The sequence below is a fragment of the Phyllostomus hastatus genome, unplaced genomic scaffold (assembly GCF_019186645.2).
Source record: "Phyllostomus hastatus isolate PE091 unplaced genomic scaffold, TTU_PhHast_1.1 phas_contig_30, whole genome shotgun sequence".
NCBI lineage: Eukaryota > Metazoa > Chordata > Mammalia > Chiroptera > Phyllostomidae > Phyllostomus > Phyllostomus hastatus.
The window spans coordinates 2,060,518-2,081,131 of NW_025333841.1; the positions used below are offsets into that span (position 1 = coordinate 2,060,518).

Here is a 20,614-nt window from a genome sequence, read left to right on the forward strand (position 1 = left end):
AATAACTTAAATATACACATGGTAACATCCATTGACTATAATGTGCAACTGTTAAAATTATGTCTACAAAGAATATGGGTCAGCATTAAAAATGTTAAGTAATAAAAGCAGAATGGAAAATTACATATGCAACATTATAGTTATTTTTAACCTACTAATTGTATCTGGAACAAAAGCCTGAGGAAATACACTAAATTATTGTTAAGTAGTGGGTTTGTGGGTAATTTATTTTTATTTTCTCTACTTTCTATTTGTATTTTCCACATTTTCTCCAGTAGCTATATAATAATATCATCATGCAAAACAATTTATATTTTAAGATTCACGTGGAAATAACAAGAGCTTTGAAATTGGGCAATTCTGAATTTGAATTCTAGCTTTCCTGCTTGTTATCTATTTGACTCTGGACAAATAATATCAATGGACCTTAGTGTCTTCATCTGTAAACAAGGCATAATAAAATCTATCTAAAATGATATTTGGCATATAGTAGGTACTCAGGTAGCTGTTATTAGAATAAGCTTTTTGGAAAACAACTTGGCGTGTATATTAAGAGTCGTTAAAAAGTTCATACCAGTGATTTTGCTTCTTGAATTTTATACTAAGAAAATCATCATTAATTAAGAAAAAGATTTATGCCCAATGATATTATTGGCAGCCTTATTTATAATAGTAAAAATTAGATAACATCTTAATGTTGAACAGCAGTGAATTGGCTAAGTAAACAACAGTGCCTTGATATAATGGGAAATTATTTTCAGCATTAGTTTAAAAAAGCAGAACTCAAAACTGAATACAATATGACCTCAATGTTTAAAAAAATATATTCATAGAAAATATTTGAGGGGATACAGCCAAATGTTAACATAAGCAATCTTTCAGTGGTGGATTATGGGTGATTTTGATGTTATACATACTTTTTTATCTTTTTTATTATAAGTATGTTTAATGTACTTATAAAATGGATTCCAGGTCAGAGGAATGGTGGCATGAGAAGTCCCCTTGGTCTCTCCCCTTGAAGTTTCAACAATTTGAACAGCTATAACTCAACAAAGGATTCCCTGCTAATGCACACACCCATCTGACAGATCCACTAATTGAAACATCTAAAGGTGGGCAAATGGGAGTGAACTGGGGTAGTGGGAAGGGAGAAAAACAGAGATGAACCACAGACACAGCCCTGCAGCCCGACACTCACTGTGGGGCTCAGCCCGGAGAGGGGAGAAATCAGGTTGTGGAATAGCACTCCCTTCAGCCAGTAGGAGCAAAGAGATTTAGAGAGCATTCTTGCAGTAGTGGGCAGTACAAATTGCGGCTAAGCCCAGTGACCTGGGCAGAGAGGAAGCACAGAGGTGTGGCAAGTGTCTGGCAATTGGCATTTCAGACAGAAACATAGCAACAGAGCCTGACCAGCTTTCCCCAACCTCTGAAAGCTTGCCTTTCCACACCCTTCATGTTGGGATAAAGAGCACATTGTCAGCGAACCTAAGAACTGGTGTAACCCACACCATTTTCTTAAAATTGTTTCTGTAAATAAGAACTTGTGAAATCATATGTAGCTATGGATAAACTTCCTGTTTCCTCAAAGCATTCTAGGGGCTAACCTTGAAGGAAGCAGACTCCAGCTTCCAGGCATTTTAGCTCCAGGACATTTGCTCACCTTTGACAGTAAAACCAGAATGGCAAAAACCAGATCAACTGTTGATTGGCTCTGAGAATGACAAAAATCACACCAATTGTTGATTGCCTCTGAGATGGTTACTGGAGTACACTGTGCTGAGTCACACATACCACCTTCAATGGGGAGCCAGCAACCCCCTTCCTCCCACCAGTTTCCTTTGTTCTTCCTATCCCTTTGAGGCTCATAAAAACTGTCAGGATGGGCGGGGTAGGACAATTGGAAACCTAATTACAATGATAGCGTTTTGGACTACAAATATGGCCAACAAGGAATATGGCTGCCATTTGGACTACAAGTAATATGGCGACTGAACTCTGACCTAGAAGAGGTGGCTAACGTCAGACCAGGAACCACCAGTGATATGTGGCCGCTTTGTTCACCAAGAACCAATCCTTAGCTCCCATGAGGAGTCAAGCCATATAACGCCCCCCCACCACCACTCCTTCCCTTCTCCCACATGGTCTTTTCTCAGCCTTTTCTCTGTACGGGCGGGCGGAGAAACCTTTGCCCAGGAGCATAAACCTCCAAAATAAAGCTCACTTGCCTGTTTTCATGGCTAATTGGTGGCTTATTTCCTCGGCGGGGTCTAAGAAAACCTTACATTTGGTGCCAAAACCCAGGAGGAGTCATTGTCTACTGAAGACTGCTCCTCCCCCAGCTCCCAGAGGAGGCCTCGTGGCTACCCCACCAGTCTGAGCATTGAACCAGGGTAAGTGCTGCTGCCCCTTCCCTTCCTGGTCCTTGGATTCCGCTCCGGGTCCCTGTCCATTGGAAAGGCTGCTTTCCTAATTGAAAATCGTAGCACTACACTGGGGGAAGCCCTTCCGGGAGAAGCTGTTTTCCCTTCGGGATTCAAGAACAGGTGGAGATGTCCCTTGGGCTTGAACTCTCTTTCTGTCTGACTTGGTCTGTGACTTGAGTTGCGGGACGCCAATTCTCAGTCACTGATCTTCCGTCCTTGGGACCACGAATTGGAGGGCAGGGGTTCAAACCAGACACTAAGTCGCCTCTAGGGTGTCTGGCCTCAAACAGAAATGACTGCTTTTTCTGTCCACTACGGCCTGGCCGTTATATGAGTTCAGTAATTGCAAAACCTGGCCCCCTGAAGGCACTTTTAATTTCGTTACCCTTACTGACCTAAATAATTTTTGCAGACAGACTTGGAAATAGTCTGAGGTCCCCACATTTGGAGCTTCCGAACTTTGTGCTCCCGCCTGGACTTGTGTGCCCATGTCCCACGGCACAAGTCCTCTTGCCCCGGAAAAATTCTGAATCTGCACTCACTCCAAAACTAACTGCTCCGGAGCCTCCTCCTTCTTTTTCTGACTCTCTTGAAGATCTTGCTCCCCCGCTTCTTCCCCCTCCTTTATCAGCTCCCACCAGCGGCTACTCCAGCCCCGGTCCTCCCCTCTAAACCAGATTCTCCCCCTCCCTCTGAGGACCTTTCTTCCTCCTCCTCACCCCCCCTCCCTTTATCAGCTCCTGCTAGCAGCCTATGCTGGTAGAGGCCTATGCCGGTAAAAGCCGAGGCGGTGCCAGAAAAACCCAACTCTTTGTCTCCAGCCTTTTGGAACACAGTGAGTATGGTCTCACCAGCAAAGCTGGCCTGCCTTTCTCACCTTCGGAATTAAGGAAATGTGCTGTAGAGGTGGGAAATTTCAAAGTGTTAGGCCTATGTTCGGAAGTAAAAACAATAAGATCTGAAATGAGTGCTCCGGTTCTGTCCGGGCTCCGAAGAAAAGAGGCAGTTCCTCCCCCTGGCCCAAATCTTTGGGTGTCCCTATGTAAGTGAGGGCCTTGCGGGGGTGTCTGAGGTCAATCCCTGAGATGTTTAGGGGCCTCATAAAAAATTCCAATCACAGTGATTAAACTCCGGCTCGTCTGGGAAAGTGCACCTAAGGGCTGGTCACCCAGCACTCCAAGCCCCCCTGGCTGTATTAGACAGTCAGGGGAGAAACCAAAACATGTAAAAAAGTTAGGGATAACCAAAGGAATAGGCTTTTGGAAGCCCTGCACACAAACAGCACAATCTAACCCGCTACTTGGATTCCTTAGCCTTTTCTGCCTCCAAACCTGACCAGGGAAAAAAGTAAGTTTGAATCATTAGCCTGTTGTAAGCTTGCAGCAGTTATCTTTTTTTGTTTTTACCCTAGTTTTTTTATTTTATTATTTTTAATATATTTTATTGATTATGCTATTACAGTTGTCCCATTTTCTCCCTTCACTCCGCTCCACCCTGTATACCCTCTCCCACCCACTTCCCTCCCCTTTAGTTCATGTCCATGTGTCATAAGTTCTTTAGCTTTTACATTTCTCATACTATTCTTACCCTCCCCCGTCCATTTTCTACCTACAATCTATGCTACTTATTCTCTGTACCTTTTCCCCCTCTCCTCCTCCCACTCCCCTGTTGCTAACCCTCCATGTGATCTCCATTTCTGTGGTTCTGTTCCTGTTCTAGTTGTGTGCTTAGTTTGTTTTGGTTTTGCTTTAGGTGTGGTTGTTAATAATTGTGAGTTTGCTGTCCTTTTACTATACATTTTTTTTAAATCTTCTTTTCTTAGATAAGTCCCTTTAACATTTCATAAAATAAGGGCTTGGTGATGATGAACTCCTTTAACTTGACCTTATCTGAGAAGCACTTTATCTGCCCTTCCATTCTAAATGAAAGTTTTGCTGGATAGAGTAATCTGGGATATAGGTCCTTGTCTTTCATGACTTGGAATATTTCTTTCCAGCCCCTTCTTGCCTGCAAGGTCTCTTTTGAGAAATCAGCTGACAGTCTGATGGGAACTCCTTTGTAGGTGACTGTCCCCTTACCTCTTGCTGCTTCTAGGATTCTCTCCTTCATTTTTCCCTTGGCTAATGTAATTATGATGTGCCTTGGTGTGTTTCTTCTTGAGTACAACTTCTCTGGGACTCTCTGAGCTTCCTGGACTTCCTGGAAGTCTATTCCTTTGCCAGGTTGGGGAAGTTCTCCTTTATTATTTGTTCAAATACATTTTCAATCTGTTGCTCTACCTCTTCCCCTTCTGGTACCCCTATAATTTGGATGTTGGAATGTTTAAAGATGTCCTGGAGGTTCCTAAGCTTCTCGTTTTTTTGAATTCTTATTTCTCCATTCTTTCCTGTTTGATTGTTTCTTTCTTCCTTCTGGTCCACTCTATTGTTTTGAGTCCCAGTTCCCTTCCCATCACTATTGGTTCCCTGTGCATTTTCCTTCATTTCTTTTATGGTAACCTGCATTTGTTCATCTAATTTGTGACCAAAATCAACCAATTCTGTGAGCTTCCTGATCACCAGGGTTTTGAACTGTGCATCTGATAGGTTAGCTATCTCTTGGTGGCTCAGAAGGACGAGTTCTGGGGCACTGATTTGTTCTTCTGTTTGAGCTAGCTCTCTCTCTCTCTCTCTCTCCCTCTCTTTCTCTCTCTCTCTCTCTCTCTCGGTCTGGTCGCTCCTGTTACAGTGAGGGGCAGAGCCTTAGGTGTTCACCAGGACTGGGCACCCCAGTCGCTAGACTGTGATGTTGTATGTGAGGGCGGGGGTGGGAGGGAACAATGGCAGTAGCTCTGTTCTCTGTGGGACCTCAGTCCCCTCCCTGGGATCCTGGGTTGCACGCTCTGCCCTGCTCCACAATTGCTGCCTCACTGGGTCTGCCAGCTGCTGCTTGCATACTCAGGGTCCACCAGCTGTGATCTTGTGCGCCCCAGATGCATTACGCGCTCCCGGTTGCCTTATGTGCCCAACTCTTTCTGCTCTCTGCGCTGTGACCCACGCCCTGCTGCTTGTCTCTGCCCCTCCTACCAGTCTGAATGAACAGGTCTATTTCAACTTCTTGGCTGTCCGACTTCCATTCAGATAAATTCTCTATCAGTTCTGGGTGTTATTCTATCTCTAAATTGTTGTTGTTCCAATCTTGGTTGTGCGTGGAGGTACAGTGCATCCACCTATGCCTCCATCTTGGCTGGAAGTCTGCAGCAGTTTTCTCTCTCTTTCTCCCCTGGTAACTTCTAACAACTCAATTTGCATCCGAATACCACTTGAAAAAAACTGAAGGGGGTGGACAATGTTATGTCTGCTGAGCAAATGTCTTGTTTTCTCTCTCTCAAGAAATCGCTGCACCCCGCGGGCATAGATCGATCATTTAAGAGACACAAGGGCGCTTGCCGCAACCAAGACACCTGTGGAAGGTTACATTGGATGTGGACCTGGAAAGAACACTAGGTTTCCTGCCAACTGCAAGCAAATGTCCACGCAACTAGAGGCACACTGTAAAAGCATTCACAGTCCCATCCCTGCGGCACACTCCCCACTTAGGTGTAGTCTTTGAGAAGAGACAGCAAGATTTTAGCCTGTAGTGGAAGTCCTGGCTTTTCCAGGCTCTGTTCTCCTAACTAGGCCTTTTTGTTCGAATTTGCCTCATTCATGAGTCTTTTCTCCTTTCTCTGACCACTCCATTTGCATCTCTGACTACTCTCATGCCTATCTGCTTTACCAAATAATTGCTGTATTTATTTTCTGGCCAGGCAGCCATCTAATCTGTAAAACCATGCCTTTGATCCTTACTGCGCAGCAGGAGGTGATGATATTCCTTACCTGCCTAACCCAAGCCTTGCATTCAATTTCAGCTTTATATTGGGCTTGGCCTCACTATGTCCACATTGCCTAGAAACAAGGGTACAAAAAGGGAAAATCTCATTCCCTCCTTGACTGTAGAACTCAAAAAGGAAACTGGGGAATTCAGTCTTTGGAGCACTGTAAACTTCTAAACCTAAGTGCTACTGTAGGTCCTGAAAGCAATAGAGTAATTAACTGGCCACTCAAAACAGCGGGGTACCTGCCTCTCCAGTGCTATGGAAAAGGTAACATTTTAAACTGAGGCATTTTTTTCCAGCTGTGCCTGAGTGCTAAGTCTGCCATCTCTGCAGTTTTTTGTTTTTTTTTTTCTTCCAGCCTCTGTCCTGAGCACAGCAGGAAGCAGGGCACCGCAGCACCCAGTTTTCGTAATGCTGGCAAACAGCAGCTTATGTTTTTTTTCTCTTTTAAATAGGGCCGTACTCGGGTACATGCACCTTTCTCAATAGCTGACCAGTAGCAGTGTGAGGAAAGACCAGGAAACTTGTCTGAAAATCCCTCGCAACTCATCAGTAACTTCCATATTTTAACTCTTGCCTTTAATATAACCTGGAGAGACCTTTACATAGTTCTAACTAACTAATTTGGGAAGAGAATCCTGCACTCTTCCACAACAGACTGGTAGAGGCCTTTCAGAAATACACTAATATAGACCCATCGTCTCCAGAGGGACAGGTATTAATAGGGCAACACTTTATAACCCAGTCAGCCCCTGATATTCCTAAAAAACTTAAGAAATTACAAATGGGGCCCCAAACCCCTTTGGCACAGCTGATGGATGTTGCCTTTTCAGTTTTTATCAATCAAGACTTAGAAGAGAAACAGGCCAAGCTAATTGCATTAGCTCTTAGTGGCAACATTGGCTATAGCCAGCCACCTCAAGGTAACCTGAGAAAGAAAGCCACAGAGGTGTGGAGGGCACAAGGATCCAATGTGCTTTAAGTGCAAATGCCTTGGACACCGAGCAAAGGAATGCACTAAGCTACCCCCAGGGCCATGTACCAAGTGCAAAGGAACAAACCTTAATCCCTAGCACTGGAAGGTAGACTGCCCCCATTCCCAGAGTTGAAAGGGATCATCTCCTTGGCAGCACTTGAGGACTGAGGGTGCCCAGGGAGCAGGTTGGCCCCAGCCTACGCCAGCATCTCGATCTCTAACGAAGAACCCGGGGTGACTCTTGACAAGGCAGGTAAGAAAATTAATTTTCTTGTTGATGCTGGGGCCACTTACTCTGTCCTTAATTCATATGCTGGTACTCTCTCTTCTAACTCAAGAAACAGTATGGGGGTTAAGAAAAAATCTAAGACTTGTTTTTACACGCCCCCTATCACTTGTCAGTTTGAAAGCCAAATTTTTAAATATTCTTTTCTGATTATTCCACAATGCCCTATACCATTGCTAGGACAAAACCTCTTGGCCAGACTGGAAACTATTTTAAAGTTACAGGAAGTCTCAGATAAGGTCCTTATAATTATGCTAGCTTGTAAAGACAAGAAGGAAAATAATATCCCAAAGCAGATTTTACAAATAGTAAATCCCTTAGTTTAAAACTCTGGGGTTCCTGGCTGGGCTAGCACTGCCCAACCAGTTGAAATCTGCCTTAAGCCGGCCCCTGCCTCAGAAAAGTGGTCAGCGCAGCTCATAGGAGATACCCGAGTCCGATTTACACAAACACCAGGTTCTGATAAAGTTTCTACAGATCCTCCTTCTCCTTCTTGCTCACCCATGCCTGTCAGAAACCATTCCTAAACTACAAAGCAAATACACTTGGAGATTCTTCATATGTAAGACCTGTAACAAAGATGGATGGGTGGTTTCTCACCCAGTCACTTCCGCGGATTGCCCTCCCTCTGGTTGCTCTACATCCATCCTTCTCTCTGCTCCAAAAAGTAGCTTTAAAGGGCTAGACAGCTGGACTGCCCCATATGGATGACATGCTCTCTGCTTCCTCTGTGATCAGATGGGTAGTAACTGCAAACTCTGGCTAGACACACATGGAAGGCTGCCCCTACTACTATTGGAAATACCATGAATGGAGTACTCTCCAGCCTTTGCACTTTGCTATTGATGACCCATGGGACTCCAAATGGGAGCGGGGAGTAAAGGGAAAACTGTACCAAAGCCTCTCCTATTCGCATCCCCAGAGTTCCATTAAAATATACCAAGCTCTTATTCCAGGTCCATGGATTAAAACCCTATTAACTAATACCATATAAGCACATGAACAGTCTCTGCTAACAAAAATCCAGCAAGAAAAACAAGAAAATACCCCCTTCTCTTGGCTTGGCCTTGTACGTCAAGGTATTTCCCTCCTAAACCTTACCGATATAGGAAATATTACTGACTGTTTCTTATGTGCTTATCTCGACCGTTCTCTGATTGCAGTGGTCTCCATCCCTATATCCTCCCAATGTCACTGACTCCCCCACACCTTTCTTCTTAAAGGATGTACTTCTTCTCTAAGATCCTGGACGCCAGCTGCACGTATGTTATGCCACTGATAGCACCTCCTCCTGCAACCAAACTATACTCATATCAGGAACCATCACCAGCCCCCCTGGTACATTTTTTGGTGCAATGGAATGCTGCTGTGGACCATTAACTCCACCTCTACCTCCCCCTGCTTCCTGACCATGCTGACCCCACAGCTTATGCTTTATGGAGAGGGAGAGCTCAGGGACAAACTAACCAGGCATAAAAAGAAACGGGCCAGTCTTCCTGCCTATACTAGCAGGTCTAACCTTCACCACAACGCTGGCAGCAGCTGGGGTAGGCAGCGCTGGGTTAGCACACAGTCTCCAAGCCACTCGCTAACTACAAGCTGAGTTGGAGCAGGCCCTTGATGCCTCTGCCACCTCTCTAGCATCTTTGCAGAGACAGATAACCTCGGTAGCCCAGGTTGCCCTCCAGAATCGCAGAGCCCTGAACCTACTAACAGCAGAAAAAGGAGGAACATGTCTTTTTGCAGGGACAGTGCTGCTTCTATATAAATGAAAGTGGCCTAGTAGAAGGAAATGTTAATACCCTACAGGATCTCAGGGACAAATTACGCCAAGACCCTACCTCTCTCAAAACAATAACCCTGTGGTGACATTCTTTACTCTTTACCACCCTGGCCCCGGTCCTAGGGCCAGTCATAGTAATCTGCATACTATTAACATTTGGCCCCTGTTTCCTGAAGTTTCTCCAGGAAAGAATTCGTGAAGCATCCTGGGTTACCTTCAACCAGAGGCTGCTTCAGGCCCAAACCTACTCGCCCCTTCCCTCTATGCCCTTTTGACCAGCTGGAAGTAGCCAGATCAGACAACGCAGCCCCTTGCCCCTTATCCTATCAGAAATAGGTTGGATGTCAGGATGGGCGGGGTAAGACAACTGGAAACCTAATTACAATGATAGCGTTTTTTTTTTTTTGGACTACAAATATGGCTGACAAGTAATATGGCTGCCATTTGGACTACAAGTAATATGGTGACTGAACTCTGACCCGGAAGAGGTGGCTAACATCAGACCAGGAACCACCAATGATATGTGGCCACTTTGTTCACCAAGAACCAATCCTTAGCTCCTACAGGGAGTCAAACCACATAAAACCCCCACCCCTTCCCTTCTCCCTTGTGGTCTTAGTCCTTTCTCTGTTTGGGCAGGTGGAAAAACCCTCACCTGGGAGCATAAACCTCCAAAATAAAGCTCACTTGCCTGTTTTCATGACTAATTGGCGGCTTATTTCCTCGGCGGGGTCTAAGAAAACCTTGCAAAAACCCCTGCCTGCACTGAGATGTTAAGATGGTCTTTGTGAAATTAGTCTTCCCTCTTCTCAGGCTTCTGGCTCTGAAATAAACTGACTTCCCTTGCACCTACCCTTGACTCTTGATAATTGGCTTATAGGCAAAGGACCTGAATAGTCACTTCTTCAAAGAGGACATACAGATGGCCCAATAGGCATATGAAAAGATGCTCAGTATCACTAATCATCAGAGAAAGGCAAATTAAAACAACAATGAGATATGACCTCACACCTGTAAGAATAGCTTCATCAATAAATCAAACAACAAGTGCTGGCAAGGATGTGGAGAAAGGGAAACCCTTCTGCACTGTTGGTGGAAATGCAGATTGGGGCAGCCACTGTGGAAAACAGTACATATTTTACTCAGAAAATTATACATGGAACTGCCTTATGACCCAATAATTCCACTTCTGGAAATATATCCAAAGAAACCCAAAACCCTAATTCAAAAGAATATATGCACCCCTATGTTCATTGCAGCATTATTTACAATCACCAAGATTTGAAAGCAACCCAAGTGCTTTCAGTAGACAAGTAGATAAAAAAAGCTGTGGTACATTTACACAATGGAATTCTACCGAGCTCTAAAAAAGAAGAAAATCTCACCTTTTGCAACAGCATGGATGGACCTGGAGAGTATTATGCTAACTGAAATAAGCCAGTCAGAGAAAGACAAATATCACATGATTTCACTTATATGTGGAATCTAGTGAATAAAATAAACAAGCAAAACAGAAACAGACTCATAGATACAGAGAATAGACTAACAGCTGTTGAAGGGGCAATTGATGGGGGGCGGGGCTCAGTGAAATAGGTGAAGGGATTAAGCAAAAAATCCTCAGACACAGACATCAGTATGGTGATTAACAGAGGAAAAGGGGGATGGGGGAGGTACAGGAGGGTAAAGGGGGGATAAGTGGTAAATTTGGGTGCTGAACACGTAATACAATATACAGATAAAATTGTAACCTTGAAACCTAAATAATTTCATTAACTAATGTAACCCCAGTAAGTTCAATAAAAATTTAAAAATCACCTGTTTTCCACATGTCCTTGCCAACACTATGTACTCTAATTTATACTAATTGATTGCCTCATAGACAAAAATTGTTTTGGGGGGTAATTTTATTTTGTATTGCTTTCTAGTGAAGTTGAACAAATTTTATGTTTTTCATTTTTACTTTTATTTTGTCAATTGTACCTTTGCCCATTTCTAACGGTTGTGTTTTTCTTTTTTTACTGATTTCCAAGATATTTGTAAATTATGATGTTAAATTTTGTTTTATATGTTTTACAAATGTTTCTCCAAGTTTATATTTTCATTCTGAAAGAAAATATCATCTAGAATCTGTGCTTTTTGTGTATAAACATCGCAATAATTTTTATGTATAAAAATTTGAGAAAAGAACTGTTAGCATTTGTTAATCCTAAGTCATAAATAGATGAATAATCATTTTATTCTTCATATTTTAATTTTTAAAACTTCTAAAAATAAAAGAAATACATATAAAGAATGTAATAGCTTAGACATAGGCATACATAATTTATTCAACCATTTTTTTTATTGGTGGACATTTAGGTTGTTTTCTATTTGAAGCTTTTATAAACATCACTATATTAATTATCTATACACATTAGAAATTCTTCATATCTTGATTAAGTTTTGAAATGATTCTCCCATTCTTCCTACAAAATTAATCATTTAATTTATTTTAACAGAGTGCTCTGGGAAAAGCATTGCGTAAAAGCAATTTTTCTTATCAAGGAAATTATATCAAAATATACTTTATGATTTAACATTCACTCAAGATATTCTAAAAAAAGAGCTATATGGTAATATAAGTTTGGCAAGATTTATTACACTTTGGGGGACTGACAAAGTTCCTTAGTATATTGTAACTCCTGATAAGTACTACAGTAAAGACAAGGTTCCATGATCTGCACAAAATAAAATGAGTCTAGTCAAATAGGTTCAGAGGGCTACTAAATCCTCCTTTTGGAGAGTACAAAACTCATTTGCATAGTAGAAGTCTTGAGAATCCCTATGGTAAAGACAACTCTCTAATTTTGCCAACACAGGGTTCCCTAAATTTATTTCAGCAAAGAACTTCATTCCCCTTTAACATCTGTTAATATGTCAAAATACTAGTGCTTCATAGAATATTCATAGTAAGATGCAAAAATAAAAAAAAAATGTGAGAGGTACATGCCATGGATAACTGAAATCCAAATGCTACCATACTAGTTGTCTCACTTAAATATCAAACATTTCATCAGTGCTTTGGATAAAAGGACATTTAATTCTTCTCTCTTTTTGACCTTTGATTGTAAGTGAAGGTACTGGTAAATAGTTGAAGTTATGTTTTTAAATGTAGTGCCATAGTGGTAAGAGCATGCTCTGAGGTCAGACAGACCTGGTTTGCAATTTCAGCTTATCCACTGACTAGCTGGAAAGATGATTTGACATCTCTGGACTACAGTTTTCTCATAAGTAAAATGGGAATAATAACATTCACCGCACAGAGTTGCTATGAGGATTAAATGAGATAACATACATCAAATACAATAGCAAAGTGGCCGGCAAATATAAGACCTTATACAGTAGCTATACTGGCACACAGCAGGGTTTTATAAGGGAAAAAAGTGAAGACCCAAGAGCCCATAAACAGATTGATAGGCTTCTGAATAATTGCTAGCTTTTTCATGGGAATAAAATTGGAAGTCTTATCAGATCAGAGCTTTGAACTCACTGGTATTTCTATCACTAAAAAAAAAATCTCCATTTAATATTGAATTACACTGGATTATTTCCTTGTGAATGTTGCAAACAGAAGGCTCTTTAGCTTTATACTAGACAAAAAACAATCTCATGGATAAGGCTGCCTGACACTGCTGAACAAATTAGTAGCATTTGGGGAGAATTAGAGTATAAGGATGGTGCTTTTGCCTGTGAGTGGGTTAAGAGTAGGTTGTTAGCTGACATAATGGACTCAGGCAGAAAGAGCCAGGAATCTAATGAACAAAATAACCTGATGAACAAAATAGAGACAGAGTCATGGATTCATGGAGCAGGCTGACAGTTGTCAGAGGAGAGGTGGTGAGGGGGGACTGGATGAAAGAAGGTGAAAGGATTAGTCAAAGAACATACATGCATGACCCACAGACACAGACAACAGTGTGGTGATAGCCACAGGGAAGGTGGAGGAAGGCAGGGGGTGAGGGATAGGGACATCTGTAATAGTGTCAACAATAAAAATAGAGTGAAAAAAAAGAACTTATTTGTAATGTGTATCATTTTAGAGGCCTAAAATGCACCAGAACCAGATTTATAATTCGTAGTATGAAAGCACATAACTTGAATGGGCTGTTTGGCAGTTTCTGGATATCCTGTGGGTCTCTTAGTCCAAATGACAAATGTGAGTTAACAGAGAATAAAGGTATCTTTTTTCAGTACATAAGGGAAATTATGTCTAGAACTCCTATGTATGTGAATAATACAAGAGTGACGAATTTAACATCTTGTTTACCAGAGTGACAACTTACTCCTTTCCTAGTAACCTCCCAAAGCTGCCTCTTAGCACTCCAGGTTGCATTTTGTGTGCGTCCCTCAGAATACTGACCTGTCTTAGAGATGCAGGAAATGTGAAAACTGCTACGTTTCTGTTTCCACCGCAAGAGATGATGAACCTTCTGGATAATCTGCAAGGTTGAAAAGTGAAGGTGATCACTTGTCAGAATGGCTATCATTCAACAAACAAGTGCTGGTGAGGTTGTGGAAAAAAGGGAACCCTAGTAAATTGTTGGTGGGAATGCAGACTGGTGCAGCCACTGTGGAAAACAGTATGGAATTTCCTCAGAAAACTAAAGATGGAACTGCCTTTTGACCTAGAGATTCTGCTGTTGGGAATATACCCTAAGAATCTTGACTCACAAATTCAAAAGAACCTATGTACCCCTATGTTCATAGCAGCACAATTTACAATACCCAAGTGCTAGAAACAGCCTAAGTGCCCATCAGTAAATGAATGGATCAAAAACCTGTAGTACATTTACACAATGGAACACTACGCAGCAGAAAGAAAGAAGGATCTCCTACCCTTCATGACAGCATGGTTGGAACTGGGGAACATTATGCTAAGTGAAATAACCCAGGTGGTGAAAGACAGACACCATATGATCTCACCTATTGATTAGTGAAAACTAATCAACAAAACAAACAAGTGAGCAAAATAGAACCAGAGACATGGAAACATGGACTAGACTGACAGTAACCAGAGTGGATGGGGAAGTGGGAAAAAGATAGAAAGGGAAGGGACTAGTTTCATAGCATGTATGAATGACCCAGAAACATGGACAATAGTTGAAAATTGACTGTGGGAGTGGGGGATAGGCTGTGTGGAGGAGGGCAAAAGGGGGAAAATTGGGACAACTGTAATATAATGACAATAAAAATCTAAAAAATAAAAATACAAAAAACAAATAGGAAAAAAGTGAAGACGATTAAATGTCCTTTTCTCTTGTATGGGTGGGTATTTATTCACTGGAATATTTCCTTCTTTTTCAATCCCTAGAGGCAGCAGACATCTGCAAATCTCTAAAGACTGGTTTGCTATGCTGAAGTATTTGTAACCAGCCCAGACATTCACATTCCAAGAGTAGTCAGCCTGCTGTACTATGAACTAAGATTATTTCATTTACCAGCATTATCTGATCTATAATACTGCCTGGTATTTGACTTAAATAGCTGTGATGACAGCTCAACATCATGTGGCTTTTAATGGAATGTTTTGGGACTTGCTACTCACGAAATTACCCTGTCTTGCTGTTATTCTACTGGACATAATTGAGGTAGCTCTTACAGGACTTTGTGCTTGTGTGGGTTTTTAAAAAGATTTTATTTATTTATTTTTTAGAGAGTGGGGAAGGGAGGAATAAACAAAGGGAGAGAAACATGGATGTGCAAGAAAAACATCGATGGGTTGCCTCTCACTCGCCCCCAACTGGGAACCTGGCCCACAACCCAGACATGTGAATTGAACTAATGACCTTTCAGTTCACAGGCTGGCACTCAATCCACTGAGCACACCAGCCAGGGCTGTTGGTGTTTTTTTTTTTTTTTTAAAGGAGTGAGGTATGTAGAAAATAAGAGGCTCTGAAATTAACAGCCAACATTATTTGTAGTACAAATGTTTTGTTTCTAACCTCCTGCATTTTGGGTGAGCGAAGTATACTCTGAATCAGCTTGCTTAATGTGCAGATAGTCACTTTCTTTATACTCCCTGCATAAAATGTACTTGGCACTTTGAAGTTAAAAAAAAAAAAAGTTGACAGTGGTTGGCCCTGACAGTTTCTGCTTAGTACATTCTACTTTATGAAATCAATGTGCCATTCACGGTGCTCCTGAAAGTGTGAGTTCTGGATTTCAGAAGATAGAGGCTACCCAGGGTAGGTTACCCATGCCACAGTTAACTAGGTAGATTCCCGAGACAAGGTTGCTTTCTTCCAGGAAGAGTGGAAAAGTAAAAGTGGCTCTGAGAATGTCTTTGGAATCATAGCTTCAATATGGGGTACAACATTCTGTCTTGTCTGAACTCTCAGACTTAGGGTATTCTTGTCCTTAAGTCTGAACAGAAAGTAGCTGCAATGGACAAGCTCTTCAATGAAGGACAGAGAACAATTCATCTTTGTCAAATAATTCAAAGAGAAAAGGTATCAGCAAATGCTTTAGCATACATCTCACCTCACTTACACATTTATACCATGAAGGCAATTAATAAAGTATGAAAGGCAATTCTGTAAATGCAATGCATTATTTGCCTCGCTACTTCTTGCTGATGGTTGGCTGTCTCAAAGTTTTGTAGATATGGGTGGGCAATGCACCATTCAGAAATTGGCTTTTAGTATTCTGCTAAATGGGTTTCTTTTACTCTTTACCACTTTAATCCACACACCTGTTTGGCACAGGATCCTTCCTTCCAGTAATTATTTGAATTAAAATCAGACTTGCAGACATTAAAGCCTGAACTTAAAAACCCAATTATCACCTTCCTTCATGGTTTCACTCTGAAGGGAGATTAAACTAAGGCTGCAATGGTAGAGTCATCACCTGGTGAGGGCTAAATTGAAAAAATGCAGATCGTTCAAAACATCAGCTCTGCACAATTAGAAGACAAATGCAGAATATTTTGAATATTTTCATTTTTAAAAAATATTTTATTGATTACGCTATTACAGTTGGCCCAATGTTTCCCCCTTTGCCCCCCTCTGCCCAGTACTCCCCTTCCCTCCAGCATTCCCCCCACCCCAGCACATGTCCATGGGCTGTGCTTGTGAGTTCTTTGGCTTCTCCATTTCCTATACTATCTTAATTTCCCTCTGTGTCTTTGTTCCTAACAGTTATGCTTCTTTAAAAAAAAAAAGATTTTTATTATTTATTTATTTAGAGAGAGAGAGGGAGAGAAACATCAATGTGTGGTTGCCTTTTGTGTGCTCCCTACTGGGGACCGGGCCTGCAACCCAGGTGTGTGCCCTGACTGGAAATAGTGAACCTTTGGTTCGCAGGCCAGCACTCAATCCACTGATCTTTAAATCCACACCACCCAGGCCAACTATGCTTCTTAATACTTGCACCATTTCCCCATTCTCCGCCCCCCAATACCAGCTAATAACCCTCCATATTATCTCCATATCTATGACTCTATTCCTGTTCTGGTTGTTTGCTTAGATTGTTTTTTTTTTTTTAAAGATTCATTAGTTGATAATTGTGAATTTGTTGCCTTTTTAATGTTCATGGTTTTGATCTTCTTTTTCTTAGATAAGTCCCTTTAACATTTCCTGTAGTAACGGCTTGGTGGTGATGAACTCCTTTAGCTTTACCCTGTGTGAGAAGAACTTTATCTGTCCTTCCATTCTAAATGATAGCTTTGCTGTTTAGAGTAATCTAGGTTGTAGGTCCTTGCTTTTCATCACTTTGAATACTTCTTGCCAGTCCCTTCTAGTCTGCAAAGTTTCTTTTGAGAAATCAGCTGATTGTCTTATGGGATCTCCTTTGTAGGTAACTTTCTGCTTTTCTCTTGCTGCTTTTAAGAGTCTCTGTTTATCTTTAACCTTTGGCATTTTAATGATGATGTGTCTTGGTGTGTTTCTCTTGGGTCCAATTTGTTTGGGACTCTCTGTGCTTCCTGGACTTCTATGTCTATTTCCTTCACCAAGTTAGGAAAGTTTTCTTTCATTATTTTTTCAAATAAGGTTTCAATTTCTTGCTTTCTCTTCTCCTTCTGTCAAGGAGATTCAAATGTTGGTACATTTGAAGTTGTACCAGAAACTCCTTACCCTATTGTCGATTTTTTCTTTTTTTCTTCTTGTTGCTCTGATTGAAATTTTTTTCTTCTTTGTGTTCTACATCATTGATTTGATTCTCAGCTTCATGCACTTCACTGTTGATTCCTTGTACATTTTTCCTTATTTCACTTCATGTAAACTTTATTTCTGCCTGGGTCTTTTTTTATGCAATTGAAGTACCCAATGAAGTCCTTGAGCATCCTAATAACCAGTGTTTTAAACTCTGCATCTCATAGATTGCTTATTTCCATTCTGTTTAGTTCTTTTTCTGGAGTTTTGCTCTGTTCTTTCATTTGGGCCATATTTCTTTCTCTCCTCATTTTGGCAGCCTCCCTGTGTTTGTTTCTATGTATTAGGTAGAGCTGCCTTGACTCCCTGTCTTAGAGGCAGAATGCATTATCATAAATGGTGATCCGCTGATGTAGAGAGGCTGATGCATGTCTGTCACTGCCCCTCCATACCACCAGCCCACTGGCAATGCACAGCGGTAGCTTCAGCACAGCCCAGGATCGCTTGTGTTTCTGGGGTGGGCTTACAGGACAGAGAGCCAGACTTGGATTTCAGGGCCTGATTTGTTTCCTTCTTAGGTTTATTCTACTCCTGTTTGGATGATTTAAGAGCATCATACTTCTTTCTCCAGTGTTCCTTCTCGTCCTCCTCTCCCGCTTCCTCAGTTCCCACTCCTGAGCCTCCTCAGCTCACTGCTTGGCCTCCAGCCTCTTCTCAGCCTCTCATTCTAATACTTCTAGCTACCACTGCCTCTCTCACTGCTAATCCACTTGTACCACCTTCACGTGCTGTATGTAACATCTTGTTGCCACACAGTTTAAACTGCTTCTCATGCAAGCAATCCCCTGCCACTTTAGCCAGGACAGGATCCAAGGGGTTGTCCTTCAGTCCAGCCACTTCAGGCTCTTGAGCTGAGCAAAGCTGCCAGGCAGGGTAACCAACTTACTGTTGAAGACATGGTGCTGGAGGTTGACCAGAGGGCCAAGGTCTGCAGCAGTTGCTGCAGTTTGTTGTTACTCAAGTCTAGCCCAGCAGGTGTGTGAGGCCACAGAAATCCAATGGTAGAGTAGCCAGCTTATTGCAGGACAGATCCAGTGTGGCAGACTTTGGAACGGCAGCCAGCTCCTTGACTGAGACCTCATTCAAGTCGTTGAGGCTCAGGTTCAGTTTGATGCCATCTAGCTTACCACAGATATTCCTGCCCTTGCTACTGGCCTTGGTCATGGTGACACAGGCTGAGTGAGTCCCCCTCTGGAGCTTTCATTGGCAGGAGATGCCTGAAAAACAGCTCTTCAGCTCAGCGAACTCATACCCAATCAACAAAGCCTGTGTCCTCTACTGCCCCAGGTATGAAATCTCTGCTGCCCATTTTCCCCCAGCTGCGTTATGTTCCCCTGTCCTGCTCCCACTGGTGATGCTATACCTATTTTATGGTTGAATATTTTTTATCAAGTCTGGAATTGAAAACTGGCTTAAGAAAATAATCTCTTTATAATGTAGTGCTACATCTAGACTTAAAAGTATTCTGCTTGCCAACACCAAGCTCAGATATGAATTGTTTTTTCCATTATGGAGATATTTTAAACTAGGTTAAAACATTATAAGTCTCTGATTTCTATTAGTTTGGGTTTTTTAATACCAAAATAAAAGTTACACCTTTACTAGAAACTGCTATAAATAAAAGTCTGTTAAAAAAGACTGATAGCTGAAAGAAGGTTATCAAAACACAGTCAGTTTTTCAATAAAGAGTCAACAAGAGAAGGAAGGTAAGGGAGTTTCTTTTGTTACAACTTCTTTGGGCTGGGCAAGAACTCTTTCCTTTTGTAACTATGGATTTGGGACTGTTTTGCCTTGATTAGTCTTATTAACATAACTCACTCTAAAACTGGACTTTCAGGTACAGAATGTAGGCCCAGATAATCTAACTGTATGAATATTTAGAAAGGCTTGTTTCTGAGCTCTGTTCCCCACCTTAATGAGCCTCAAGTTATTACTCAAAATTTCTGTCAGCTACTGCATTATTGGGACCAGCCACTAAAAATTACTCTCTGAAGCCTATTATTAGCAACAAAAACAAATGCTGGAGACACAGTAGTAATCACAGCATTACATGAAGACAAAGAATAGGTGGCAATGGGGGTACATGGTATAAGAACTCAATTTTCAGCTCTTCACAAAAATATTTCAAGATGACCCAATAATCTGGTGGGAGAAAGGTGGAAGGGCAAAGTTCTGCTTCCTTGTTTTTCCTTTGTTCCTCTGCCTTTTAGAAAAGTAGACAACATGTGTGTGTAGCCTTGCCTGCAATGCTGTCTTTTTTTTTTCACATATTCAACCCATTCTAAAAGAGAATGGGAATGAGATTTTACAGAAAATATAAGCAAAGTGAATGAATCAGAGTACAAAAACGTAAGCTGTAGCCCACTGATTGAATTAACTAAGGACAAAGGACAATGAGTGAACAACTGGCAGAACTGTTTACAAAATGCATAGCACTGTTTATTATATTTTCTGATTTATCTAATTAATCATGGTATCACAAAGCTCGTAATGAACCTGCCAAGCTGCCATCTCATCCTGCCTAAGTCAATCATATTTGCTAAACAATCTGCCCATACTTGTCCTTGTCCATCCAAAGAGAACTTATTAGGTTGACATGTTATATAATCTTTCTGGACACAATTTGCTCACTACACTACATTGGTTGTATTAATATAGTCTTTACTAGTGCTTGGACTGCTGGGAGGAGAAAAGAATTCCTTACTTTTGAGCCTACTTACCTCGGCTGTGATCATCATTGTCTTCCCAGGCCTCTTCATTTGCTAGCAGTGGATTCTGTGACTCATTCATAGACCTCATAGGGAAGGAATGTCCATCACCAGGGCTGGAGGGAAAAGGAAGGCAGTGAGCTCTTGCAACTGACATAGACTTTTTGTAAGGTAATAACCATAGTAGAAATAAGAAACTTCTTAGCAACATTTAAATGATTTAGCTTATTGGCTAGAGCCATAGGAAATCGAATCTTACAATAGCATCATTTAGCTGCTATATTGCTTTCAATTTCTATATCTTATTTCTTTGTCTGCATCAGTTTGGGCATTGTGAGACACAAGTTAAAGAGTTGCTTACAAACAAAGACATCTTATGGGTGCATAAAATGC

The 20,614-nt window shown here is 41.5% G+C and overlaps 1 protein-coding gene and 1 pseudogene across 1 annotated transcript in view; both read right to left on the reverse strand.

Moving 5' to 3' along the window:
• ZDHHC15 (zinc finger DHHC-type palmitoyltransferase 15) overlaps positions 1-20,614 on the reverse strand; it is an 84,590-nt gene that overhangs the window by 4,140 nt on the left and 59,836 nt on the right. Inside the window, exons 10-11 of the mRNA XM_045839425.1 lie at positions 20,234-20,337; positions 13,724-13,802 (exon numbers count right to left, since the gene is read on the reverse strand). Of these exons, the coding sequence (XP_045695381.1) occupies positions 13,756-13,802; positions 20,234-20,337 (151 nt within the window). The 3' untranslated portion in view covers positions 13,724-13,755. The remainder of the gene's footprint in view (positions 1-13,723; positions 13,803-20,233; positions 20,338-20,614) is intronic.
• On the reverse strand, positions 17,825-18,683 carry LOC123819034 (annotated as a pseudogene).